At 33.9% G+C, this 24,684-nt stretch overlaps 1 protein-coding gene across 2 annotated transcripts in view; it reads right to left on the minus strand.

Moving 5' to 3' along the window:
- Positions 1-24,684, minus strand: part of SMAP1 (small ArfGAP 1) — a 133,285-nt gene that overhangs the window by 43,427 nt on the left and 65,174 nt on the right. Inside the window, exons 4-6 of one of the 2 annotated variants that reach the window (XM_081044195.1) lie at positions 21,947-22,022; positions 16,422-16,499; positions 13,394-13,474 (exon numbers count right to left, since the gene is read on the minus strand). In XM_081044195.1, coding sequence (XP_080900321.1) covers positions 13,394-13,474; positions 16,422-16,499; positions 21,947-22,022 — 235 coding nt within the window. The remainder of the gene's footprint in view (positions 1-13,393; positions 13,475-16,421; positions 16,500-21,946; positions 22,023-24,684) is intronic. The other variant, XM_081044196.1, reaches the window with a different exon arrangement.

Below are 24,684 nucleotides of genomic sequence, written 5' to 3' on the forward strand. Positions count from 1 at the left end.
TGTGATCACACCTTGTACATATTTTATGACCCACCATTTCTACTCTTAGGTATAAAACCAATAAACTATGAATATATGTTTACCAAAAGGCATGTACAAGAATGTTCATAGCAGCTTTATTCATCACAGTCCTAAACCAACTTGCATAGAATGGAAAAATTAAGTAGGGCACGTGTAGACAACAGAATAATACTTAACAATAAGAAAAGAAGACACAATGACATGGATGAATCTCGCAGACACAATGATAAGCAAAAGAAACCAGACACAATGTGTGCTGTGATTTCATTTACATAAAACCTAAAAGCACACAAAATATATCTATATTGACAGAAATCTGAATGATGATTAACTCTGGGCGAGTGTGAAATAGGAGGACCAAGAGAGTGAGAAGTGCTAGCAATAATTTTTCATTCTCTTAATTTTCTCATTAAAAAACAGGACATCTTGAAAACGGGGTGGGGGTGGGGGGTGGGGGAAGGAAAGGGTTCAAAGAGGGAGAGAAACAACAGCGATTTCAAGTGCCACCTAGAGTGAAATTTTGTAACATTGGTTTTACCGACAAAAAACATAGGGAAGTCAAACTTTAGACTCTGTAAGAACTAAATCCAGCAGCTAATGATTATTCCCTGAAACCAGTTAGTGGTTGCATTGATTAGTTCTCTTATATGTGATCATTTAACCTATTTAAAGAAGTGTCTGGAGATTTAAATGCTTACTTAAGGATTCTCTCATAGTGGTGAAAAGCTGCCTTCTAAATAATGCCTATTTATAAGAAAGTAGCTTAACTCACTCTGTATAATAAAGTGTAAAAAAATTAACAAAGAAAAATCTGCTAGATTGTCCTAGATAAAAATTCTATCACTGGCTCAAAATTACCTTGAATAATATATAAGATTTCAACAATGTTTCTCTAGTCTCTGCACCAAGACATACCCATCACCATCAGTTTTCTTCTCCCTTCTCCCTTTCTCCTCTTTACAAAGCTCATAACATCAATTATGACTTACAATTTACTATATAGAAAAGTGACATGAAAATCAATAAACAATATCTCTATCCAATAGATATTGTTTGTATTTGGTAAATTTCTATTTGGTAGTGTATCTTAAATCAAGTTTATTTAATCAAAGGAAGATACACTTTAAATTAGATTTGTTTTCACTTATTACATTCTGTGGCCAACATGACTCCAGAATCTCATCCTTAGTCACATCCTTTCAGCTTCAAACACATGACAAAATATTAAACAAGAAAACTCTTAAGATTAGTCAGGCTCAGAATTGAGGTAAACATCTTCCTAGAACAGAAATCAAACAGAAAAAGCAAAGCAGAGAGCAAAACTGAAGTCACTGTTCTACACAGCTCTATGGGCAAGAAATACAGAGATCCTGAATCCACTCCAGTGCTTGAAATCAGGGGCTAAGACAAGTCTGTCCAAAATGATCTGAAGTAGAGGCATGTTACTGCCAACTGCATGTTCTTTTCTTGTTAGCAGAATTTAGATTTAAGTAACGATATATGTGACACCCTATTTCAAAATCTTGAAAATACTAATATTGTTCTGATGTGGCTTTGACATACTCTGTTCCAATAAAACTGTACCAAGGATACAGCCGTTAGCAGTCAATTTTCCCTCAGTTTATCCGGATCAACAGTTCTCACCATTTATCATCTGGGTTTAAAGTAACTCTCTTTTCTTTATATTTTCAAGTCATTTTATGATTACTTTAGAGAAGTCAGAATAAAGAGAGAGTGAAAAACTGCATTAAAAATTTCAATAAGAATTGAAACATAGAAAACTGAAATTTTAATTCCACACATTTCTGCTTTTGACAGTATATAGACCTGAAATGGGAAACATTCTTTTGAAACATGCATGAACACAAAAATTACCTGTCTTATAAATACTGATTTCAGATTTTAAATCTCTAATAAATGGCTACTTCTTGTTCGTCTTACTCTTGAATCATTAAAACATGATACTTTTAAAAACTTTGACAGCTCATAATTTGTTGATGACAGAATGACCATTTCTTTGCTCCATAATAGCAACAACAAAATATATATTGCAAGAAAAGAATGAGGTAGTGTCATATGCTCTGACATGGATGAATCTTGAAAACATTATGCTAAGTGAAAGAAACCAGTCACAAAATACCACATCTTAAAAGATACCATTTATATGAAATGTCCATAATAGACAAATACATAGATGCAGAAATATTAGTGGTTGCCTTGAATAGTGACTGCTATTGAATTAGTATGAGGTTTCTTTTGGGGGTGTCCTAAAATTGGACAGTGGTGATGGCTGTGCGACTCCAACAATATACTAAAAATCAACGAGTTGTACATCTTAATGGGAGAACATTATGTGAATTATATTTCAATAAAGCTGTTATTTAAAAGTAATATGGTAGAAACATTTATAACTGGAAAATGTTACTAGAATGGTTTTTCCACAAACTGGAAATAAAAAGTCTACCATGATTATACATTAGTAGTAAATATTCCAAAACTAGTGTGAGGAATCCCAACACTCTATGGGGACAGTCTTCCACTATCACAGACCTAAGTGTCCTTCAGCCCAGCTCCACTTCTTTTTCTGAAACAAAGAAGGTTAGGAAACCAGCAAGGAAGAAAGAGAAGACTGGGGAAAGCAGGTCTGATAAAAAAATTAAAAAAAAAAAAACACAAAAACCTCTCCACCTCAACATCCTACCCCAAAAGCCAAAAGTATCTCCTAGATACCAATTCTTAACAGAAATCTCTATCATAAACTTCCTCTTTTCTGTTTTATTTGCAAATACATTTGTATGTGGCAAAGCAGCATAATATGAAAACCACAGCAATAGGCATTCATTATAAACAAGATCTGAGCATACTCTATCAATATTTAATGCATTAGTGTATTTAAAAATAGGATTTAGAAAGGGGAGAAAGTGAAAATAAAGGAGAGATGGGAATGGAAATAAAACCTGATGCCTATGATTCTTGAGCATCACGTCTCTAATCTAACAAGGTCACTGTTGGCTAGTCAATTTAGCGACACATTTTTTTAACTAAGAAAACAGTAAATTAAGGAGTTCCAAATTCATGTCCACAATCTGTTCTTGATTTATCATCACTAGTGACAACTACTTTTTTTCTATAAAATGACAAATACAAAGAGTAAACAATTTAAATTTGAGAAACTGTATACTACACATGGACTGACAATAAGCATCGCTAGGTTCTATAATGTGGTAATGAAATACCCTTTTCCACTAAAAGGAACCAGGGATCCCTAGTAAAATAGCTGATGACAGGTGTGAGGTAGGCAATGCAGAAGATGAGCTTAAAACAATTATCATACCAAATACCAAGGAAATTATCATATAAGTGTAGCTGCATCACAAAAAGATGCAGGAGCCAACCTGAAGAAGCTTCCCATCAAAGAATAATAACTGCAATAGACAGAAACACACCATATGTGTTTAAATTCATGAATACATCATAAGACCAAAATAACCCCAAACTGAACACAACTGAAGGATGCTAATGAATCAATTCATTATTTTGAAAACTGGTAATTAAGAGAAAGTATGAAGCTGCCTCTCACATATGAATTATACTACCAGGTAACCAAAACTAGTAGAAATATTTCAACTACTAAATGAAAAATAAATAATAGAATTAGGATATCACCATTTTTCAGCCCTTGATGAATTGCTGGAAAAGGTACTGGGGTAAGTGGGCTAACATGTCAAGAAGAGAAATAAATAACTAGACATTATGTGCCTCCTGATGTAAAAACAGTAATACCACAACGGTCTAGCTTAGAAAAAACAAAGTCAAATGGAATTCAATCAACTATTTTATAGGAAACACAAAGAACAAAAGAACTACAGAAATGCATATCAGCAAAATTCACATTGTAAGAAAAATCACTTTTTTTCTCACAAGTAAATTACACAGAAAAAAGAAGAGGTGAAGAAAGAAATGCTAGGTTTAAAAGCTTAAAAGACATACCAATCTGATCTGCATTTTGATGCAAACAAACTGGGAGAGAAAAAATGCATGACTTGTATGAGACAACTGGGAATCTGAACACTTTACAGGATGTTTGATGAGGAATACGGAATGACTCTTTTTTTAGTATATATGATAATGGCATTCTGTTGTTTCTTTAAGAGACCTTATCTTTTAGAGATATATAATATTTATAGATAAAATAATTTCTGGGATTTGTTTAAAAATAATATGGGGAGGGATAGATGGTTAGCTCAGTTGGTTAGAACGTGATGCACTTAACACCAGGGTTGCCAGTTCGATCCCCATATGGGCCAGTGTGAGCTGTGCCCTCCACAACTACCGTGTTTCCCAGAAAATAAGACTGGGTCTTATATTAAGTTTTGCTCCAAAAGACACATGAAGGCTTATATTCAGGGGATGTATGTCCTCCTCAAAATTAATGCTAGGGCTTATTTTCCGGTTAGGTCTTATTTTCGGGGAAACCTGGTAGATTGAAACAACTACTTCACTTGGAGCTGATGGGTCCTAGAGAAACAAACTAAACAGAAGTAAAAGTTTAAAAATAATAATCATATGGGGAGAGAGAGAAAAGGTATAGCTGAAACAAGATTTGACATGAGCTGAAGCTGAGTAATAGGTATGTATCCATTTTATATTTTCCATATAAATTTTAAGTATCTGGACTAAATTTACATTTAGAAATACAATACAGTTTGAGAAATAAATCCCAAAGATTTATGATCTTGTAATAAAGGCAAATTTATACAAATATTATTAACAATCTTCTGTGACATTAACTTTTTCAAATAGATTTTATAATGCAATTACAAACACTTTTGTTTAAAAGACAATTCTCAACATCCTTGGGTCTTCTGCACTGGGCTGAAAGAACAACCCTTTACTGTCTTACAGATATTACTGACTTCTACTTGCTTTTCAGGGAACTCAAAGCAGCCGGGCAGTGGAAAACAAGTATTAAATTCATTTTTTGACCTCCTTTTACAATCAACAAAGAGATGGAGCCAAAGAGGATTTAAACTTTGTGAACATGTTTGAGAACTCAGAAATACAAGAGTTACAAAGTGGGTAACAATCAAAAAGAACTAAAAAGAAGATAAGAACACTCTCAATAAGTCAAGTACCTAGACCGGTTGGCATTTAAAAGAACCCTTTCAATGGACATGGAGACTTTAATCCAGATCTGTAGCTGAAGAGAAAAAGTCCCAGTTTACTGAAAGCATGAAGAAAGGGCTTGTAGAAAAGTGGGGCTGCCCAACACTCTAGTCTGTATCCCTGCAAGGAACCATGATTATACAAACTCACTTTATACCTCCTAGAGATCATTCCCCAGATGTTTTCAACTCAATTATGAAGGAAGGATTGCTTTCCCTTGTAGCATTTAAATTTCTTAAGTTCATTGAGGTGACAATGGTTAGTAAAATTACACAGACTTCAAGTGTACAATTCTGTAATACATCATCTATGTATCACATTGTGTGCTCACCACCCAGAGTCAGTTCTCCTTCCATCACCATATATTTGACCACCTTCACCCTCTTCTACCATGTGAAGTTCACAGTGCTACAGAAATAAGGTCCTAAGGTGCAGTAAGAAAAAATAGAGCTATCTATTCAGCAGAATCATAGAAGTTAGGCTTCAACAGGATTAGTGAGTGGTTAAGAAGTAGAAAAAATGGTAGAAGAATATATTCCTGCTGCATTTCATCTCCACTGAGTCTGTGTGTTAAATACACATTTTGGGGGTCCATCTCAGATTTGCTAAATTGAAATAACTAGGGGTAGAGGTTTTACATAGTTTGAGAACTACTGCTTCTAGGAATGGGGTCCTGTCATCTATTCATTAAGGGAGAGATGGAACTGGGGAGATTTGTTAGATTCAATGCAATGTCCATAAAGCACCAATATATCTGAAATAGACATTTGTTAAAATTCCTTGAAAAATAAGTAAATGCATATTCATTAAACTCAAGTACTAAGTCTTTAAACTCTTTACCAGTTCTATAAAGTTTAAAGTCTAATGATCAATTAAAATATCATTCAGGAGATAAAATATAAAAAGTTGGCAATAATAATGTCATTTACGGCTTTTGGCTAATATAAAGTAATGGTGGTGGTCATTACTCCACATTACATTAATATCTTTTATTGATAAAGTACGTTATGCATTTGAAATGTGTCTAAATACTGGGGGGTTCCAAAAAATGTATACATTTTAAGAGATGTTATCTACGTATTACTTTTCAAAGTTCAATTGAATTATAATAGCAATATGTAGTATGGCGTTCCCTCAAAAGATGGCATTAATCAAATGAATGCTAGCGTCATTCATTGTATTACAATTTTAATACAGTTTTTTCCTTTCTTAAAAGGTGTATACATTTTTTTGGGCACCCTCTATACATTGTCATATGAAGATAAAAATTTCTGTTTTATTACTGTATCCCTAGCACTGTGTATACAGTGACTGCTTAACAAATATCTGTTGAGTGAATAAATGAATGAATTTGATATAACAGCTCCTTGAAGTTTGACAAGGCTATTTGTTAAAAAGCAAAGTAAAATGCATTAAAACAAAAAAGTCTTTCAATCACTCCTCTAAGAGAAATAGATGCTGGCTAATCTACTTTTATAGATTGCATTGTACATCAAGCCTCAATTATCTTTTACTTAGACTATAGATTATAGCCTCTCTCCCTTCAATACATCTTACATTCTGCAGCCAGGATATCATCTTACTAAACCATTGCGCAAATCAATATACTCCCCTACTCAAAATCAGAAGCGATCTACTATTTATCATGAAATTTCAGGTTCTCTCAACATTATCTTTATTGCCGCATAGTATACTCCATTATTGTGCTATATTCTAGTTAAATTGGATTATTCACTATTGCCAAAATGTGCCTTACAATTTCAGTCATTTTTTTCATGCTATTTCCTCTGCCTGTTGCCCTCTCCTCCTCCTTCCTAATAATCTTTCAAAACTCACATCAAATGTAACCACCTCCATGAAGACTTTCCTAATAATCCCAACATGTTATCTCTCACTTCTCTCAATCTCCATGCTCTGTATCTCTCCTGTTGTGCTGTAGCAGCCTTTTGCTAAGGTTATTTTTTCATATCATCCCCTTTCAATCACTTGCTCTTTCAGAATTTTAAGATTCTTGAGGGGAACTGTCTTCATCCTTTTTATATTCCCTTTATATTCCCTTTAAATGCCTTGTACACTGCAGGCATCATAAGGGTTGCTACATTCATCCAAATATTTCCTCTTAGAAACCTTTCAATGTATCTCTCTAAATATCACGCGCACACACAGTTGGATGCAAAATGGTGGTAGCACTTAATCTACTTGAAAGCAACCAAACTGTCAGACCAAATCGCTCTTCAGGTTGTAACTATCAGCTTTACACTTAAATCACACAGACTCTTACAGTAGCTACAACAGCAACACACACTAAGTCCCACAGCATGCTTACTTAATTAATACAGTAAAGACAGAGGGCTGAGTGTGGTTGGGGATTAAGAAGTGAGACTGTATACTCAGAGAACTGAATTCAGGTGAATGGAATCAATGGGATATAAAACAGTGCACACTGGAAGGCTCTAATAACACTGGATCAAAGCTGTGCAGCCTATGAAGCTAAAAAGGGAAAGCCTCAAATAACAAAACGTCTGGACAGTACTGGGCACAGAGGGGAAAAAACAAAGACTGCATACAGAGTTCTCTATAAGGTTACTAATATTCACTACAATCAGATTCTAAGGATGTTCATACTAGGTAGTAACTATGAAGTTATGAGACTTTTTTTGTAATCTACACTAAAAACCATTCTGGGTACTTTTGGAGCAATACCTCAGGATTGCTTACCATTGTTATCAGAAAAGACAGTCTGTCATGCGGGGTCTCTAGTCCCGCTTCCCGCATTAGTACGCAGGATATGGTGAAGCCAAAAAGGAACTCCCCCAGAGCCATAGAAAGGGGAGTCATATCACTATATTCTAGCTGGCTGCTGGGTTGGAGACACAGGAGTAGAAGCCACATGATCCACAATCTGCTGTCTTCTTCTCTGCCACCCATCCACCCACCCAACCAATCCCACTTACTAGCTGCAATCCGCCCTTGCTAGCTCAGCCACAGTAGTCATATCAGTGGCTAATGGCTAACTGGTAACAGCTGACGGCCAACTAGTCACAGCTAAGGGCCATCTACTACCCTAGGCAGCACCTTTCCATGTGAGGCCGAGAGCCTGGAAACTGCTCTCCTGGCTCTGTCCCCAAAGAGTTCCTATCTATTTCTCCAGATCCAGTTAATAATGCTAAATGCAGTAATAATAATTGGGGTCAGGCTTGTAGCAAGAAGCCATAAAATCTAGGCAAGAGACAACTCTAAAAGGTAAGAGATGTGTATCTACCCAAAATAAGACAGGGTCTTACATTAATTTTTGCTCCAAAACACGCATTAGGGCTTATGTTCAGATGTCATCCTGAAAAATCATGCTAGGCCTCATTTTCCGGTTAGGTCTTATTTTCGGGGAAACACGGTAGAACAGCCATCTTTTGGCAGGCAAAACAGGGAGAGCTAGAATCCCAAGGGCAGGGTTCCTTTTCACAGGTGGATACTTTTTAAAAATAAAACATGGATGCTTCCCATGTGAGTGGAGAAACACCTTGTCCTCTCATCACTGCACACTTTTTTACTTTCTGGTCAGATTTGATTGATTTAAGTCAATAGATGAATTAAGGGGTAAAGAATGTAAAGAAAATGATCTTCAAGTAAAATAAAAAATAGGTTTTAAAACTTTTCTTGGAGTTTTTATATATTTAGAAAATTAAAAAAAAATTAAAAAACAAGACTTACTGGAGAAAGCATATGTTAACACATCCAAGGCACTACAATTTTAGGACTCAGTATTAGTCCTTTCTCACCAGTTAAGTTTTTTTTAGTGAGGTAGGAGGGGAAAGAGGGGAAGAAAGGTAAAAATGATACATCAAATTTTCACATTTATAAGTTTTTTTTTGTAATTACGAAAACGTAACATTAACATTTAATTTTTTTGAGTAGCCTATCACAATGTGTAAATGGTGGAGAGAAGCCTCTAAGAGCATTAGATGTATTCATTTAAACAAAAAATGTTATGCAAATTTATTTGTACCACTTAGTCTTATTTTATATTTGATTCCTGTTGTCACTTGTAAGAATGCCGCACTTGCTAACTGGTGTGTGACCATGACTCAAGGGGACAAGCAGACTTTTTCCCAGTCCTGTCTAGAGTACTGTGACTTCCTAGTCTGGTGCCCATAACTATTCCCTCCCACACTACCAAAGGTCAGTACGTTACCACTACAGGTAAAATACATTCATGCTTTGTTTTGAAAGTTTAAATGTCATTTAACAATAATTATTGAAACAGCATGATTACAAGAAAAAGGTTGTAACACAGATGAACAGAACTTCAGCTAAAAGGTAGCTAAAATAAATGCCATAATTCATGAAAATGCCATTCTTCATGTACTCAAAAGAAAAACATGACAATAAAATTGTTATACTATAAAATTCATTAAAATTGGGTTTTAAAGTTGCACTGTTTACAAAGTACCTTTTAAAATTATTTATTAACTTTTGAATTGTAGTAAAATACACATAAAATTTACCTCCTTAACAGTTCAGTAGCATTAAGTACATTCACACTGCTGTGCAACCAATACAGCCATCCATCTTCAAAACTCTTCTTGCAAAGCTAAAACTCTGACTTATTAAACAATAACTGACCATTTTCACTGCCTTCCCCACACCCAGCCCCTAGAAATCACCATTTCATTTTCTTTCTTTATGCATTTAACTATTCTAGGTACCTCCTACGGATACCTAGAAAAGTAGAACCATACAGTATTTGTCCTTTTGTAACTAGATTATTTCACTTAATATTATGTCCTCAAGGATCATCCATGTTGCACCATATGTCAGAATTTCCTACCTTTATAAGGCTGAATAATATTCCATTGTATGTATAAACCACATTGTTATCCATTCATTACCGGATGGACATTTAGGTTGTTTCTATTTAGGGGCTACTGTGAATAATGCTGCTATGAACCGGGGTGTACAAGTATCTGTTTGAGTCCCTGTTTCCAATTCTTTGGGGTATATACCCAGAAGCAAAATTAATGGATCATACAGTAATTGTATGTTTAATTTTTTGAAGAATCACCCACTCTTTTTCACAGTGGCCGCACCACTTTACATTCCCACCAACAGTGCACATGGGTTAAAATTTCTCCACATCCTCACTAACACTTATTACTTTCTGTTTTTTTGATAGTTTTTTTTATCCTAACGAGTATGAGGTATAAAGTACCATTTTAAAATCCTATAAAAGTTTTCATTTCCACCTATATTCAAAAACGCCATAAAATGAGACAGAAATTTAGAAAATATAAAACCTTAGTAATGCAGTCTCTAAACTGAAAATGCTCATAATATTAAGTCAGAAATGAGGGAAGAAAAATATAAAGATGGTACAATCTACAAAGAAAAAACGAATTGAAAGTAAAACCTAAAATGTTAAAAGTGGTGAGACTCTGAATAGTAAGATGACAGGTGATTTAAAAAACTGGTTTTCCTCTGTACTGTTCTTGTATTTTCTAAGGGTTTTACAAGGGAAAATGGCTATGAAAAGAAATGAAGCTGAATACAAAGATAAAAATTGAAAAGGAATTGTAGACCTGGTTAGGTCGAAAGAAAAGATGGGGGTGGGGAGAGTTAGTATGGAACCAAAGCAGTTACTGAGATAAAAGTAAGAATTGCATGTTCAGAAGACAGTGTCTACTCAATTTCCCTGGAAATTGTATAGATTTGGGAAGGGATTAACTAAAACAAAAAGTGAAAACAGGTAATGGTTAGGCTATGAAGGGCTTAAGCACTTGTACTTCATTCTGTAAGCAATTAGACTTATTTTAATTTTTCCCAGTGTTCAGGTCTCCACTAAGTTTTGATGAAATTAGAATCTTTCTTTCTGCCTCCAGTTTTTCTGGCACTGCAATACTTTCAAATAAATGCAGTAATCGAGACAAATAATTATAAATAACACAAAAATAATATTCTAGAAGATGAGTAACAAAGTTTATGACTAATGCTTTCTGTGACTCAAGACTATGTATCTAATCAAACTTTTATCCTAACACCTTGTTCTGTTTTTGCCTCCAAAATGCAGATGATTCTAATCAGATAGGAATTAGATGAAAAGATGTGTGGTTTTACAAGATAAACTTGACTCTGTATAACTTCTAATTAAGAAAATGTTGATTTCGGTGTCAACTGATCTTATATTTTACCTCCCACTTAATGGCATTATTATAAATTTTTCATATACATAACAATATTATTTCCTTTCAGCATTTGAGTAAAACTACTGAGAAAGGATTTGCGTCTACATCCAAAAAAAGCCTTGCTCTCATGGCGCTATCTAGTGAGTTGCACAATAGTCTTTCATTCTTCTACTTAGACCCAGTTTCATGGATGTAGAATTTGAATCAAGAGATTCTGGAGTGAGGAACAATTTTGCCCTGGGGGACATTCAGCAGCGTCTGAAGACATTTTGATTCTTAGAACGGGTAGAATGCTGCTCAACATCCTACAAGACATAGGACATCCCCCCACCACTCTATTCTTAGTGACTGAAATAGTGCTTGGCACGTGGTGGGTACTCAAAAATACCCACTAAATTAACATATTTATATATGAGCAAACTAAGGTTCAGTGAGTGCAGATAGCAGAACTAAAACTCAACTTAACCAAGGCTAGGGCTAGGTTCTTCCATTTTTATCTTCTATCAGTATGTTAATTTTTCAAAAGAGTTTTTAAAAGTCCATATCCTTTGACTTAGCAATTCCAATTGATCCTAAGAAGTTATCACATAGCTGTATACTGATTATATATACACAGATTTTCATTATTCAAAAGAGATCAATTTTAAGAAGAATCTTACAGTATTCAGAGGAAGACAAATTATGATATATCCACCAATGGAATGATATTAAAGACAGAAAAGCCTATATATATTTATCAGTAAGAAGGGACATTCAAGATATACTGGCAAATGACAGAGGAGCAGAGACTGCTCTAATAAATGTCAGAGAAATAACCAGTATGTACTTACATTACACACTTTAAATGCACTTTGTAGTATGTAATTTATGCCCTGATAAAGTCAATTTTTAAAATTTTAACAACAAAATCAAGGATGCACCCTTCACTGACAATTCCCTTACTGTGCTCCCACAGTTGTGTGATGAAATACATTCAAAGCCACACCGCCATTATTATTTAACCAATCCGTTTACAAAAATCGAATGTTCTCTCTACTCTACTTCTCTCTACTTCTACTAATTATGTTTGCCTAATCATATCTATCGTGCAGACCACTGCCAAAATAATCTGCCAAAAAGAACCCTTGTGAATTAGGTGTATCATCTGCTTTAGAAGCTTTGAAATGTTTCCCACAGCATTTCCTCCAAAAAAGAAATCAACCTGGACTTTAAGGTCTTCAACAATTTGAGCTTAATCTACTATTCTGATCTAATTTTTCACTGTTTTCTACATATAGACATGTATCTGTCTTCAAGCTCCACTACTCCTCTTTTTCTACACATACATACTTCTTTGTCTATTTTCAGTTTCCATGCCTGTCCTCAAGGTGTTCTCCCAAATGATATATTCCTTCCTTCCATCTTATCCTACCTACACTTCAAAATCGACTTCAAATGCTAACCTTAAGCATGGAGTCTCTTCAGAAGGCCCCTTAAGGGATGATCTTTTCATTCTCTAAATTTTCACTGAAGTCTGATTGTGCATGAAAGCTAAAAACACCATTCATTATCTCATTAATAAGAAAATACTTGTCCTTGAAGAACTCACATGATCTATACCCACACAAACAGAGGGTGCCAAAAAACTGTATACACATTTTAAGAAAGGAAAAAACTATTAAAATTGTATGCCCAATATATAATGATAACAAAAGATAAATACAAGTCATCTTTGACTTCTGCAATTACAAAAGATGCTCAAAGTGGTTGCCATCAGTGTCCAGACACTTCTGATTATGGCAAACTAGTGCTTGAGCAACGCTGACCAAAATGCCCACTTGTATACATTTTGTTGGCACCCCTGGCACGTAACTGACTACAGTTCATACAGAACAAGCTAGAGGACATGCTTAGTACACACAGTAGTAACTCAATAAATACTTACTGAAAGAACGATTATTTGCATATTGTGAATATCCCAAAAGTCATTCAAATATAAGTATACAAATAAAATGGTAATCTTCATAGATTTTAAAACAAGGTAATTTTACCTTTTCAGTTGTAAGAGGCTTTGCAGGCTTTTCTGGTTCCTTTTCTCTCTTCTTCTCTTCCTTTTTTTTTTCCTTTTCTTTCTAAAACATAGCCCAAGGTTTTTGATAAGTTTACTTTTCAAAAAATGTGAGTTTTTCAAACATTTTTATTAGAGTTATCATTTGAGAAAAGTACAAATAATTCAGTGATGACAATATCTGGTGATACTGAAATATAAAAGTTAACACAGCAAATTCATTTTCTCATTGAGGTTACATGTTGATATAATAAAGAATATCTTTTCTTTAAAAAATTAACACGGAGCTGAGACAATTTAGAACTTCTTTGATATTTCAGAGCTTATTTTAAACAAATGAAAACTATTCAATAAATCCTCACTGTATCTTTATATAAGGTTAGTTAGACTTCCTAATAGTACCAATAAAATTGAAATCTGAATTTAAAAAAAAAAAGTAAACTGATGGAACACAATTACTTTCACACAGATAAAAACAGATTATAACATGTAAACATGAGGGGGAAAGAATACAATTACTTTAAGTTTTTAAAATATCACAAAACCCTTTCCATAATGTTGTGATTTAAAAAATGGCAAATACAATAATTTGCTCACAGTAAAATGTTAAATACAGTGCTTCAGGACCAGAACCACCTGAACAGTTAGTGTAAACCAACAGTCTAGGTAAATTATAATGGTGTGATAATGTTCACAATTTGCATTTTCAAGAAGCATGAGACAGGATATAATGTTAAAAACTTAAGGGCCACAAACATGCCAGAGAAAGGAAAATGAAGTAAAGATTAAACAAAGAGCATTATTCATAAGGCATTTAGAGGGAAGAGATGTGTAGAAATCTAGATTTCTATTGCAACTACTCAGTTGCAATACTGAGTACTACTACTACTGATCTGACCATGTTTCCTGGTAGCAAACATGAAAATATAAACTGTAAACCTAGGAAAGGCAGAATAATAAACACAAGAAACTTAGTCAAAATGCCTAAAGGCTAAGTTGGCAACTTTGTGTTTAAAATGGTGTTTGACACAAACTCTTCCAAGAGTGGAATTTTTGCTGTTTTTAAATCAGGAAAGATAATATTGGCAATTCCCGGGCTACAACATAAGAGATACAATCAAAGTTCCTATGGGCCAGGCCCTGTGATAAGTACCTTATTTTCTTTTTTGTTTGTTTGTTTGTTTTTTTGTTTTTTTTTTGGTTGTTGAGAGCCCACTGGCCCATGTGGGAATCGAACCGGTAGCCTTCGGAGTTAGGAGCATGGAGCTCTAACCGCCTGCGCCACCGGGCCGGCCCCAGTACCTTATTTTCTAATTTAATTTTTACAATAACTGTCTGGAAAAAAATTGTCATTATTGTCATTTTACAAATGAAGAAACAGAATCTCAGAAAGTAAGGCACAAAGCAACACTAAGGTATAAGGTCATGGGAAAACAGAGCCCAGACTCACAAGTCTCATTACTCACTGCCATCCAGTGGGGCACTGCTGCTCTTCCTTACAACAGCAGCTAGTAGTTACTGACCCCTCACTACGTGCCAGACACTGTTTTGACTTATTTAATACTAAGAACTTCATAAGGTAAGTAATATTATCCCCTCTTCATAAGTGAAGAACAAATAAGGGGCGCAAAAATTCTTTATATATTATAAAATGTTTTCTAGATATTAATCAAGATTAGTGAGGAAAGTAATGGAATTGAACATTCTCACTCACATGTTGGGGGTGTATTGCTCTGTAACTTTTCAGAGCTGTTATTTCTCAGGGAAGCTATTGTCATGACAGTAGGGAAGAAGCTTGTCTTTCTAATCACTATGATTGGTAGGCACATATGAAATTACCAAAAATAAATCCCACGGAGTCTATCTTCTCAAGATCTCTCAAAAATATACTCTCCTTTTCATTCCCTCTTCCTCCATTATTTGGCACATGCTCCCATGGTTTTATTCACGGATTAGAGCAACAGGTTCTCAAGGTTTTTCCACACCCATTAGCATAAAATTCCCTCTCCAAAGAAACAGTGGAGCAGTGTTATGACATGCAAATCAGATCTGTTATGGCTTCTGCCCTTAAAACTCATCATTAAAGTGCCGGGGCCTTCCGAATGAAGACCTAACTCTTTCATTAGGCTCACAAGAACGCTCCTCTCCCACTTCTGTCCCTATCCTATACTTGTTCCAGCTATGCCATTCCACCTGAAAGTCCCCAACCATTCCACTTTGCCCACAGGTCTTTGTAAAGGTGTTTTCTCTACTTGGAATGCATCCTAATCCTTATAGTTAATGTTTAGGAAGAGTTTAAGATGCACCAAAATTGTGCTTCCTGTATTCACAGCAGCACAGTGAGTGTTATGTCAATCACAGCACACATTATATTGCATTAGAAACCTGTAAAGTTATGCTTTCCTCCACTGGACTGTAAGATCCTGGAGGGCAGGGGCTGTATCTTATTGTCTTTGTATCGCCCATGTCTCGCATATCATTTATCAAGGAGAAGCCACCCTAACCACACCCACCCCAAACATATTCTAAAAATTATAACTGGTGATTCTAATTATGAGCCTATACTGCATACATTGTACCTATATGAGTACAAAAAAACTTGACATTAACTTTCAAGTACTTGTAACAATAGAATCATAGAAAGAAAACATTTCAATCAGACTTTTCTAATAGACCAAATAATTCAAGAGCAACTATAAAAAATGTCCCTGTAAGTATAAGGCAGTAATGGAAACCACAACAAAAAAAGCTAACTGCTTCTTAAATGTTGAGATATATCTATGGTACCAGCAAATCAGTCATTCTAAAATCACATGTAAATTAAAGCCCTTTAATCCTACCCGTGGCATAAGAAAATATTTTAGAAATTGTTGTATTTAATATATTTAATACTGGAAACCATTTGAAATTTAAACAACTATTACAGCACTCCCAAATTACGGCACATGGTGAAAGGAAGTTCATTTACCATTGAACACCATACAATGTAGCTGGCTAAAACACTACCATACCTCCAATTTGTTTTTTTCAACAGCAGCTTGTAGAGAAGGAGAGGCTACCAAAGGCTGAAGAGGGGCATCAGAGGAAATCTGTGGAATGAAGATGAAAAGTCAGGAGAAAAAGAAACAAAAAGAAGGTAATCAGAATTGATAGGCACAGGAAAGAAACAAAAATCCATGTACTTCTGAGATACTTAAGTACTTAGAAGTATGTTGACAAGGAAAAGAATGCACCAGGAGAATTGTATTGCTTTTTAAACATTTCGATGTGAAATTTCTAAAAATAAAATATTTATTACAGAATAGTGTATGACTTAAAATGAATTTCACTATGATATAAAATTTTAAATTTACTGAGACAATGTCATACCAAAAGTACTTAAAAAATAATTGTGCTTCTCCAATGATGCAGTTAGTCAATGTTACTATTGAAAAACGAATGCTCTGAAGCATGAAAACACATTGTCCAGGGTAGCAGAAGAGCACAAATGAGGGCTTTTTTTCTTTTTTTAACTTATAACAACTTTTAAGAATGGAAAATAAAACAGAGCTGAAGTAGGAAAAGTTAAAGTTTTAATCAAGTGTTTAAGAAAACAGAAAAAAAGGCTGGGAGAAAAACAGAGTGGATTAATGCTATATAACAGCAGAGCAGCAGACTTATAAAGCAATTTATATACTTCCGCCTTCAAGATCAGTACGCACAAACACTATTTCCAGTGCTGTACTTGAATTACCCCAAAGCATTATGAGACAGTTATATATGTAGCAGAGGCAATTTACACATGAAAAAGAATTTCATCTAAAAGCCTTTTCACACATCTTCCAACACAATTTCTATATACGCAGTTGATCACTTTAATGGGAGCATTACCTTCCTGTTCGCTTTACTGCCAAAATATAACTGAAATACGTTTACAAAATGCGTAGTAGATCTTTGGAGCCATAAAACTGACATCTCTATATTGCCCTATCATATCAACAGGGCCTATGAGAAATTTTTAAAAATAAAAAGTGCTATTATACAAAGGTCATTATGTAATGTCAAAATAACTGTGAGATGACAAATCCTCATTCAATCTGCTCATTACTGATTTAGTTATGGGTGTAATTCTTGAATCACAATCCAAGACTATAAACTTTAGGGGTTTTTTCCCTTGCACATTGTTAGCTGTTATAATTGTGCAAATTAGTCATTCAGTGACTACTAATGGAAATTACACATAAAAGAAAATATTTTAAAAGTCAAACTGCATCTTAAGACCTGGCTTCAAAGCTGGTTTATCCTACCAGACATTTACTTGGTAGAGATCTTTAGTTGCCACTTTGTATAGAAAACAAAAGCACATAAAATCATTTAAGATAATAACCTGTATCACAAAGACCTTTTTGCCCAAACTCATGTAAAAAAATATAAAAGAATAGGAGCATTTACTATGCCGAGGGTTACTACAAGTAATATGCCCACATTGGCACCCAGCACCATGTAGTTACTTTAAAAGATGCAAAAGAAATAAATATATTTTCTTCCGTTTGGGGCTACAAACTAGTAATAATTATAGTAAAAAAATACATTTTTTACTTGGAATATATTTTCCTTTGTTTTTGTCTTTATCTGAACTTCACTTTCCCCTTTAAGCCTCCTCCCTTAATTCATGCTGACAGTACCACACAGCACTCAAACCACATGGCCTCTACCACAAGCTCCTTCCATAACGCAGCACATATAACCCTCCCTGCTTTCTCAGAAGTACCATGTTTATATGACCAGACACCATATTGATTAACAGTTCACTAAAGCCACTCTTCACTATGAAAAATACATCCTTCGGCATGAAGGAAGTACCATCCTAGCCCCTCTATACAAATGGATTCATGTGGGTCTTAGTTTCAGACACATTAAATGGCCTGGGAGGCAAGTGGCAATATTTTAGAAAAAAACAGCAAAACTCTTGGTGACTGGTTTTTGGGTTGTTTGGGTTTTTTTTGTAGTTTATTGTTTTGTATTTCGCCACCTCTTGAAATGTTTATGTTTCAGAAGGGCAAGAAATTTATTAGTGTTTTTCAAAATAGGATTGAAAAATTACTACCTTACACAGAGGAACAGGGTCACCTTTAGGCCCTTATTCTTGTTTAAAATAAGAAAACAAGAGCAGTAACACATACTGGCAGCACTAAAAAATGACAGCTACTTTAAGTAGGAGGAGACACAACAACTATAAAAATCAGACACAAATAGTATAAAGGTAAAGGAGTTCAGAGCCATTTATTATGGGGTAACAGCCATATCAAGCTTAATAACCACTCAAGACATCTTTTTATCAGAGTAGAACCAGTACAACCAGTATTCAAAATGTCCCTCCTTATGCCAGGTCTGACAATTAAGTTCACAAACTTATTGCAAGGATGTTGCTAACTTTTTTTGATTATCAGAGGGATCATTCATTATGAATTTGTACCAACTGAAATAGTTAACCAAGTTTACTATTTGCAAGTGCTGAAAAGGCTGTGTGAAAAAGTTAGACGACCTGAACTTTTCACCAACAATTCATGGCTTTTGCATCACGACAATGCACCAGCTCACACAGCACTGTCTGTGAGGGAGTTTTGACCCAGTAAGCCAATAACTGTGTTGGAACACCCTCCTTACTCAGCTGATCTGGCCCCCAATGACTTCTTTCTTTACCCGAGCATAAAGGAAATATTGAAAGGGAGACATTTTGGTGACATTCAGGACATCAAGGGTAATACGATGACAGGTCTGATGGTCATTCCAGAAAAAGAGTTCCAAAATTGCTTTGAAGGGTGGACTAGGCGCTGGTGTTGGTGCATAGCTTCCCAAGGGGAGCACTTCAAAGGTGACCATGGTGATATTCAGCAATGAGATATGCAGCACTTTTCTAGGATGAGTTCACGAACTTAATTGTCCAAACTTGTATATCCCCTTAAGTGCCCTCAGACTCTTTTAGGTGCCTTAGATATAAGATACTTATATTTTGTTTCATATTATCTTTATTTTTCTTTAACCTAGTCTCATCTCCACTATGAAATTAATTCTCTCTGAGAGCAAAGGTCATGTCCTCTTTGTTTCAGTATCCCAGCGGACTGTGACCATAAGTGATCAAAAATTATTATTTGAATGAATTTTCAATCTATTACTGAGGACAAAAGACACTGAATGTTATCAAATATATGGTGATGGAAGGAGAACTGACTCTTGGTGGTGAACACACAATGGGATTTATAGACGATGTAATACAGAATTGTACACCTGAAATCTATGTAAATTTACTAACAATTGTCACCCCAATAAATTTAATTAAAAAAAAAAGACACTGAATGTAAGTATATAATTCTTAGTAATATGTAAGGTTAGTTGCTTGCACACTGATTGCCACAGAAAGGAAGAAATATTTTAAACTTGCTAGAATATAAACTTTAAAAAATATCATTATCATTATATTATCTTAAATAGGTAAAATACATTTTCCCTTTTGTTAAATATGATTTTTGTGAACTTTTCTGAATTTTCGTTACATTAATGATATAAACTCAAGAGTATATAATCTTTTACCTTGACATTTTTATTTAAGCCCACAAAAAATGTAAAAAAATTGTAGAATGACTACCTCTATAAACTTCACTAATATTCATCAAACCTTAACATTATGCCATGTTTGTTCTCTCTTCTCGATATACACACACAAACATACTCAGCTGCTAGATTTCACTGAGCCATCTAAAAAGGAGTTATACATAGATACAGAGAACATTTTGATAGTTGCCAGATGGGAGGGGGTAGAGGGATGGGGAAAAAAGGTGAAAGGAATTAAGAAATACAAATTGCCAGTTATAAAAATAGTCATAGGGATGTAAAGTACAGCATAGGGAATACGGTCAATAATACTGTAATTATGTATGGTGTCAGGCAGACACTAGACTTATCAGGGTGATCATTTCATAAGGTATGTAAATGTCTAATCACTATGTTGTACACCTGAAACTAATATAATATTGTATGCCAACTGTAACAAAGATGTTTTTTAATTAATGAAAAAAACTGAGTTAGGAAACTCAAAAATGTCAGTGATGACGAAGACGCGAGTGGGAGAAAGCAGGATTTCCAAAATTAATATAATTTTCCATACTAGGTTATTTCACATGCATTTGTATAACTTGTTATACTAAATATTGTGAACAGAAAAAAAATAAAAATGAGTTATAGATATGACACTTGATCCCTAAATATTTTATTCCAGCACACATCTCTTAGAGTGAAGAATTTCTCTTAACTAAGCATAATACCATTATCACACGTGGGGGGGGGGGGGACAAACAATTCTATAACAACAACTATCATTTTAAGATAAATCTGTTTTCCTATACATTACTACATAAAATAATTTTGAAATTGCTGCCAAGAAAATAAAATACTATAAATATAGATATAATGAAAAAGTTTAGGGTTTTTAAAATGGTGCTTAATATGAAGCAGTATGTTTTATAAAATATACTAAAATGATTTCTTAAAATTTTATATGAAAATGTATTACTTATCTTTAAAAGTTCTATTTTCCCCATAATGCTATAACTACACTTAATTTTACAGATATTATAAATATGCTCAATATTGGCAATTTTGATCGATCTTTCAAAGATTTCCTCTTTTACATCCATTGTAAATGTAGCCCCAACTCTACACACAGGATATTTTTGCTCCAAAATATATATCAATGATACATTAAACATATTTTAGCGAGATTTTTTCATGATCAAAGAAAATTATTAGAATATCCTTACTTTGTTAGTATTTGATTGATTTTTTTAGTACATTACTTCTCCATATGGAACGAAAAGGAAAACCCAGTTTGCATGCAAAAAGGGATGAAATTATCGTCTCTAAATTGCTTAACCGATGACTTAACCACAAGATTAACTAACATATAGCTTGCTTATTAATCTAGAAATCAAAGAAATGCTAGCACCAATAAAGACAATTTGTCTTACATTATAATTAACTGGGATGGGAAATTTTAATCAGAAAAAAAAAACCTTAAAAAGAACATGATATAACATATTTGATCTACAGTAAGGTTTCAACTATTAGTTATCAAAAGGCTTGATAATAACCAATTAAAATGCCATATTTTAATATATTTATATCTGGACAGATCCATCAAAGCCTTTAGGGGAGGATAAATTTGCCTTTTTTCTTTTTCATTCATTTCCAGAATATAGTGAAATAGTTTTCTCTCCCCCTTTTTTCATTAGTGGCTTTATCTTTTTGCAAATTTCATAAAGTCAAGTTAATTAAATGCCATTTTTGCAGTTATTAGACTCACAGAATACATTCGTTTCTGAATCAAGAGTTCTACTTTGTGAGAACTCATTAACATATGTGACAAAATGTTCCAATATCATACTTTAAAATGTATGCAACTAGAATATTTTTACAATAAACAAATTGAGCTGTACTGTATGTTTAAAGTTCATGATCTGGTCAACAAACATCAATTGGTGATAGAGATGGTTTTACTTACATTTGTAACAGCTATAGCATTTTTATCATAGTATTTCTTCTTTTCATATTTATCTCTGATGAAAAATTCGACTGCTCTGAAAACAGATAACTTAAGGAAAAGCATAAGTTCAGTGATGTGTACACGCCCCTTTATTCATTCCTCTACACAAAGCTTAGACCCTAATTTCATTTTTTCTACTCCCCAGACTGTGCTTTCCTTACACTATTTCTGCAACTAAATTCTGTAACCTATGTTTTTTTCTGCCAAAGAAAGTCTCTTTCAGGAAATTTTCCCCATTCAACAAAACCACTCAACCTAATTCTAGAAAGAAAAGTAACCATATTTCTCAATTCCACCACCACACTCCTCAGCTCTCCGCCCCCTCCCCAAAACTCTAAATTCAATTATGGTTCATTTTTGATTTTCAATATAAGAAACTAATACCCATACAGTACCCACAGAGTACCAGCATTGTGTAAGTGTTGTCCATCATTTGTTTTCTTTAATTCTTCCACAACCCAATAATGTGCATATTATTATTTCCACATAGATGAAGAACCAGCAATTTGGAAAGATTAAACAATTGTGATTCCAATAGTTATGCTCTTTCCCACTACACCTGGCTACCTCTGGTTATATCACAGAGGATTCCCTGTGTATTATAAAAATGGTGGCCAATTTTTTTCTTGCAAAGCTGAGGAATGGAGAAGCTAATACTATTTGATTTTTTTGAAGTTGACTGGACTTGCCTTAACTGTTGATAAAGTGGGCCACTTCTAGGGGGATTTGAGAGTTTTGAGTTATTTGATATAGGTGACTTCTCTTATCACTCAATCACTGCTTTACCATATTCCACTAAAAAGGGGATTCTTCTATCAAGGATTCTTAACCTTTTTAGTACCACGAAAACCACAGGTAAAGCCTGGGGACTCTCTTTTGGGACTGTGCTTTTTAATGCATACAATAAAATACATAGAATTACAAAATAAATGAAATTACACTGAAATACAATCTCAGTAGATTCCCAGGTTAAGACATCCTTCTGTTCAAAAAAAAAGGTACTGGAAGCAGTAAAACAATACATTTTCAGTCAGTAACTCCATATTGGAAGTTAGTAAAGCCTTTTAAATTGACAGCTGAGGCAACAGGTAATAGAGTCAACAGACCACTGTACAGTGGATATAAGAGAGTTAGGGCAATATGAAAGCACTCAAAGGTCTTTCATAATAGCAAGACAGAAAGCCTAAACATTCAATATATTAAGCTGAAAAATTGAAAGCTACTTTTTAAAGATAGCTTTCTACAACCTGGGTATGTGAAAGGCACTTTAGATTATCTTTTTTTCTCCTCTTAACAACATATAAGGTAGGTGCCATTTCACAACTAAAATTGGAGTATAGAAAGTTTTCAAGTTCTCTGGGATTCTATAGTACAAAGGAGAGTTGTACAGTACAAAGGAGAGATTCGAAACAAGGAATGTCTAACATCTACCTTTTCAGGATATTACTGGTCATCACAAGCTCATTTGTGAATCAGTCAGTTAATTTCTGGTGATGATAATAAATGCTTCAAAATCTAGAGCAGAAAGTCAAATTTGGAGGGCACCTTCATTTTCAAAGTAGCCTTGGTGACCCTTTCATGGTGAAAGGCCCCTAAGTTGCTATAAGGCTGCATATTTAGATACGTGAACATTCTGGTAGGCAATTCAGTACCAAAATATTAGCAGTGTGCCAAGATTTTCATAAACTACAATGGTATTTTATATAAACTATTTCACATGTAAATCAACTGAATGTTAAGTTTGCTCATGATTGTAAATCCAAGTTCACATTACATTTTTCTATTGTTCTAACAGAAAAAAATGAAACAATCAAAAAAGCTGACCCAATGAACGAGGTGTAGAAATGTGGATGTATTAAGCAATTTTCACTGTAGAGACAACTATTTGCCTCCACAAAAGAGAAAAAGGAATTTACTCATCAGACTGTCATTTTCACTCCAGCTAATATGATATATATTTGAAAAAATTATATAAGTATTTTAAAAACTAATTATATTTACTGTTAAATATAAACGCTGTAACATTATGTGCATATGGTTATTTTTTAACTAAAGGAAATTTGGAAATCCAAATTCTTAAAGTATAATTTTTATGTTTAACTATCTGGGAGGAGGATAACATTGACATTTTTCCTTCTTTAAGATAGAAAACAGTTTATTCTCAATATTGTTTGAAGTGTATTACATATTAAAGCCTAAAAAGATTTCACTACTCTTTTATGAAATGTTTATGACAAAAAAAACAGATCACTGTTTATGACCAAAAAAATTAAGGTTAGAAATACAGTACATAAAATAATTTAACCACCAATAGTAAAACTAAAATACTAAAAACTATGATGGTTTTATATTTAATGAATTTGAAAAAGGCAAACATTTTAAGTATACAATCTTTTGGATTGAAAAACAATACTGACATCTTATAAAATGATGTGTTGCTGTGAATTTTCAGAAATGACAGACAGTGAAATCTTAATTTATATTTAATGTATTTTATATAAATAATTCAACTATATCTGAGTCTAATTTCTGCTTACGATAAGAAACTCACTCAGAAATTATCTAAGAAGTAAGCAATTAAAAATTGTATGAGATGAAAGTTGCTGTTTTTCAAGGATATAAAACTAAACTAAGAATGAAGTATTAGGATCTTCCTATTAACATAAAACATACTTTTTAAAAAGTGATCAAAGCAC

Source organism: Rhinolophus hipposideros (assembly GCF_964194185.1).
Source record: "Rhinolophus hipposideros genome assembly, chromosome: 3".
Classification (NCBI taxonomy): domain Eukaryota; kingdom Metazoa; phylum Chordata; class Mammalia; order Chiroptera; family Rhinolophidae; genus Rhinolophus; species Rhinolophus hipposideros.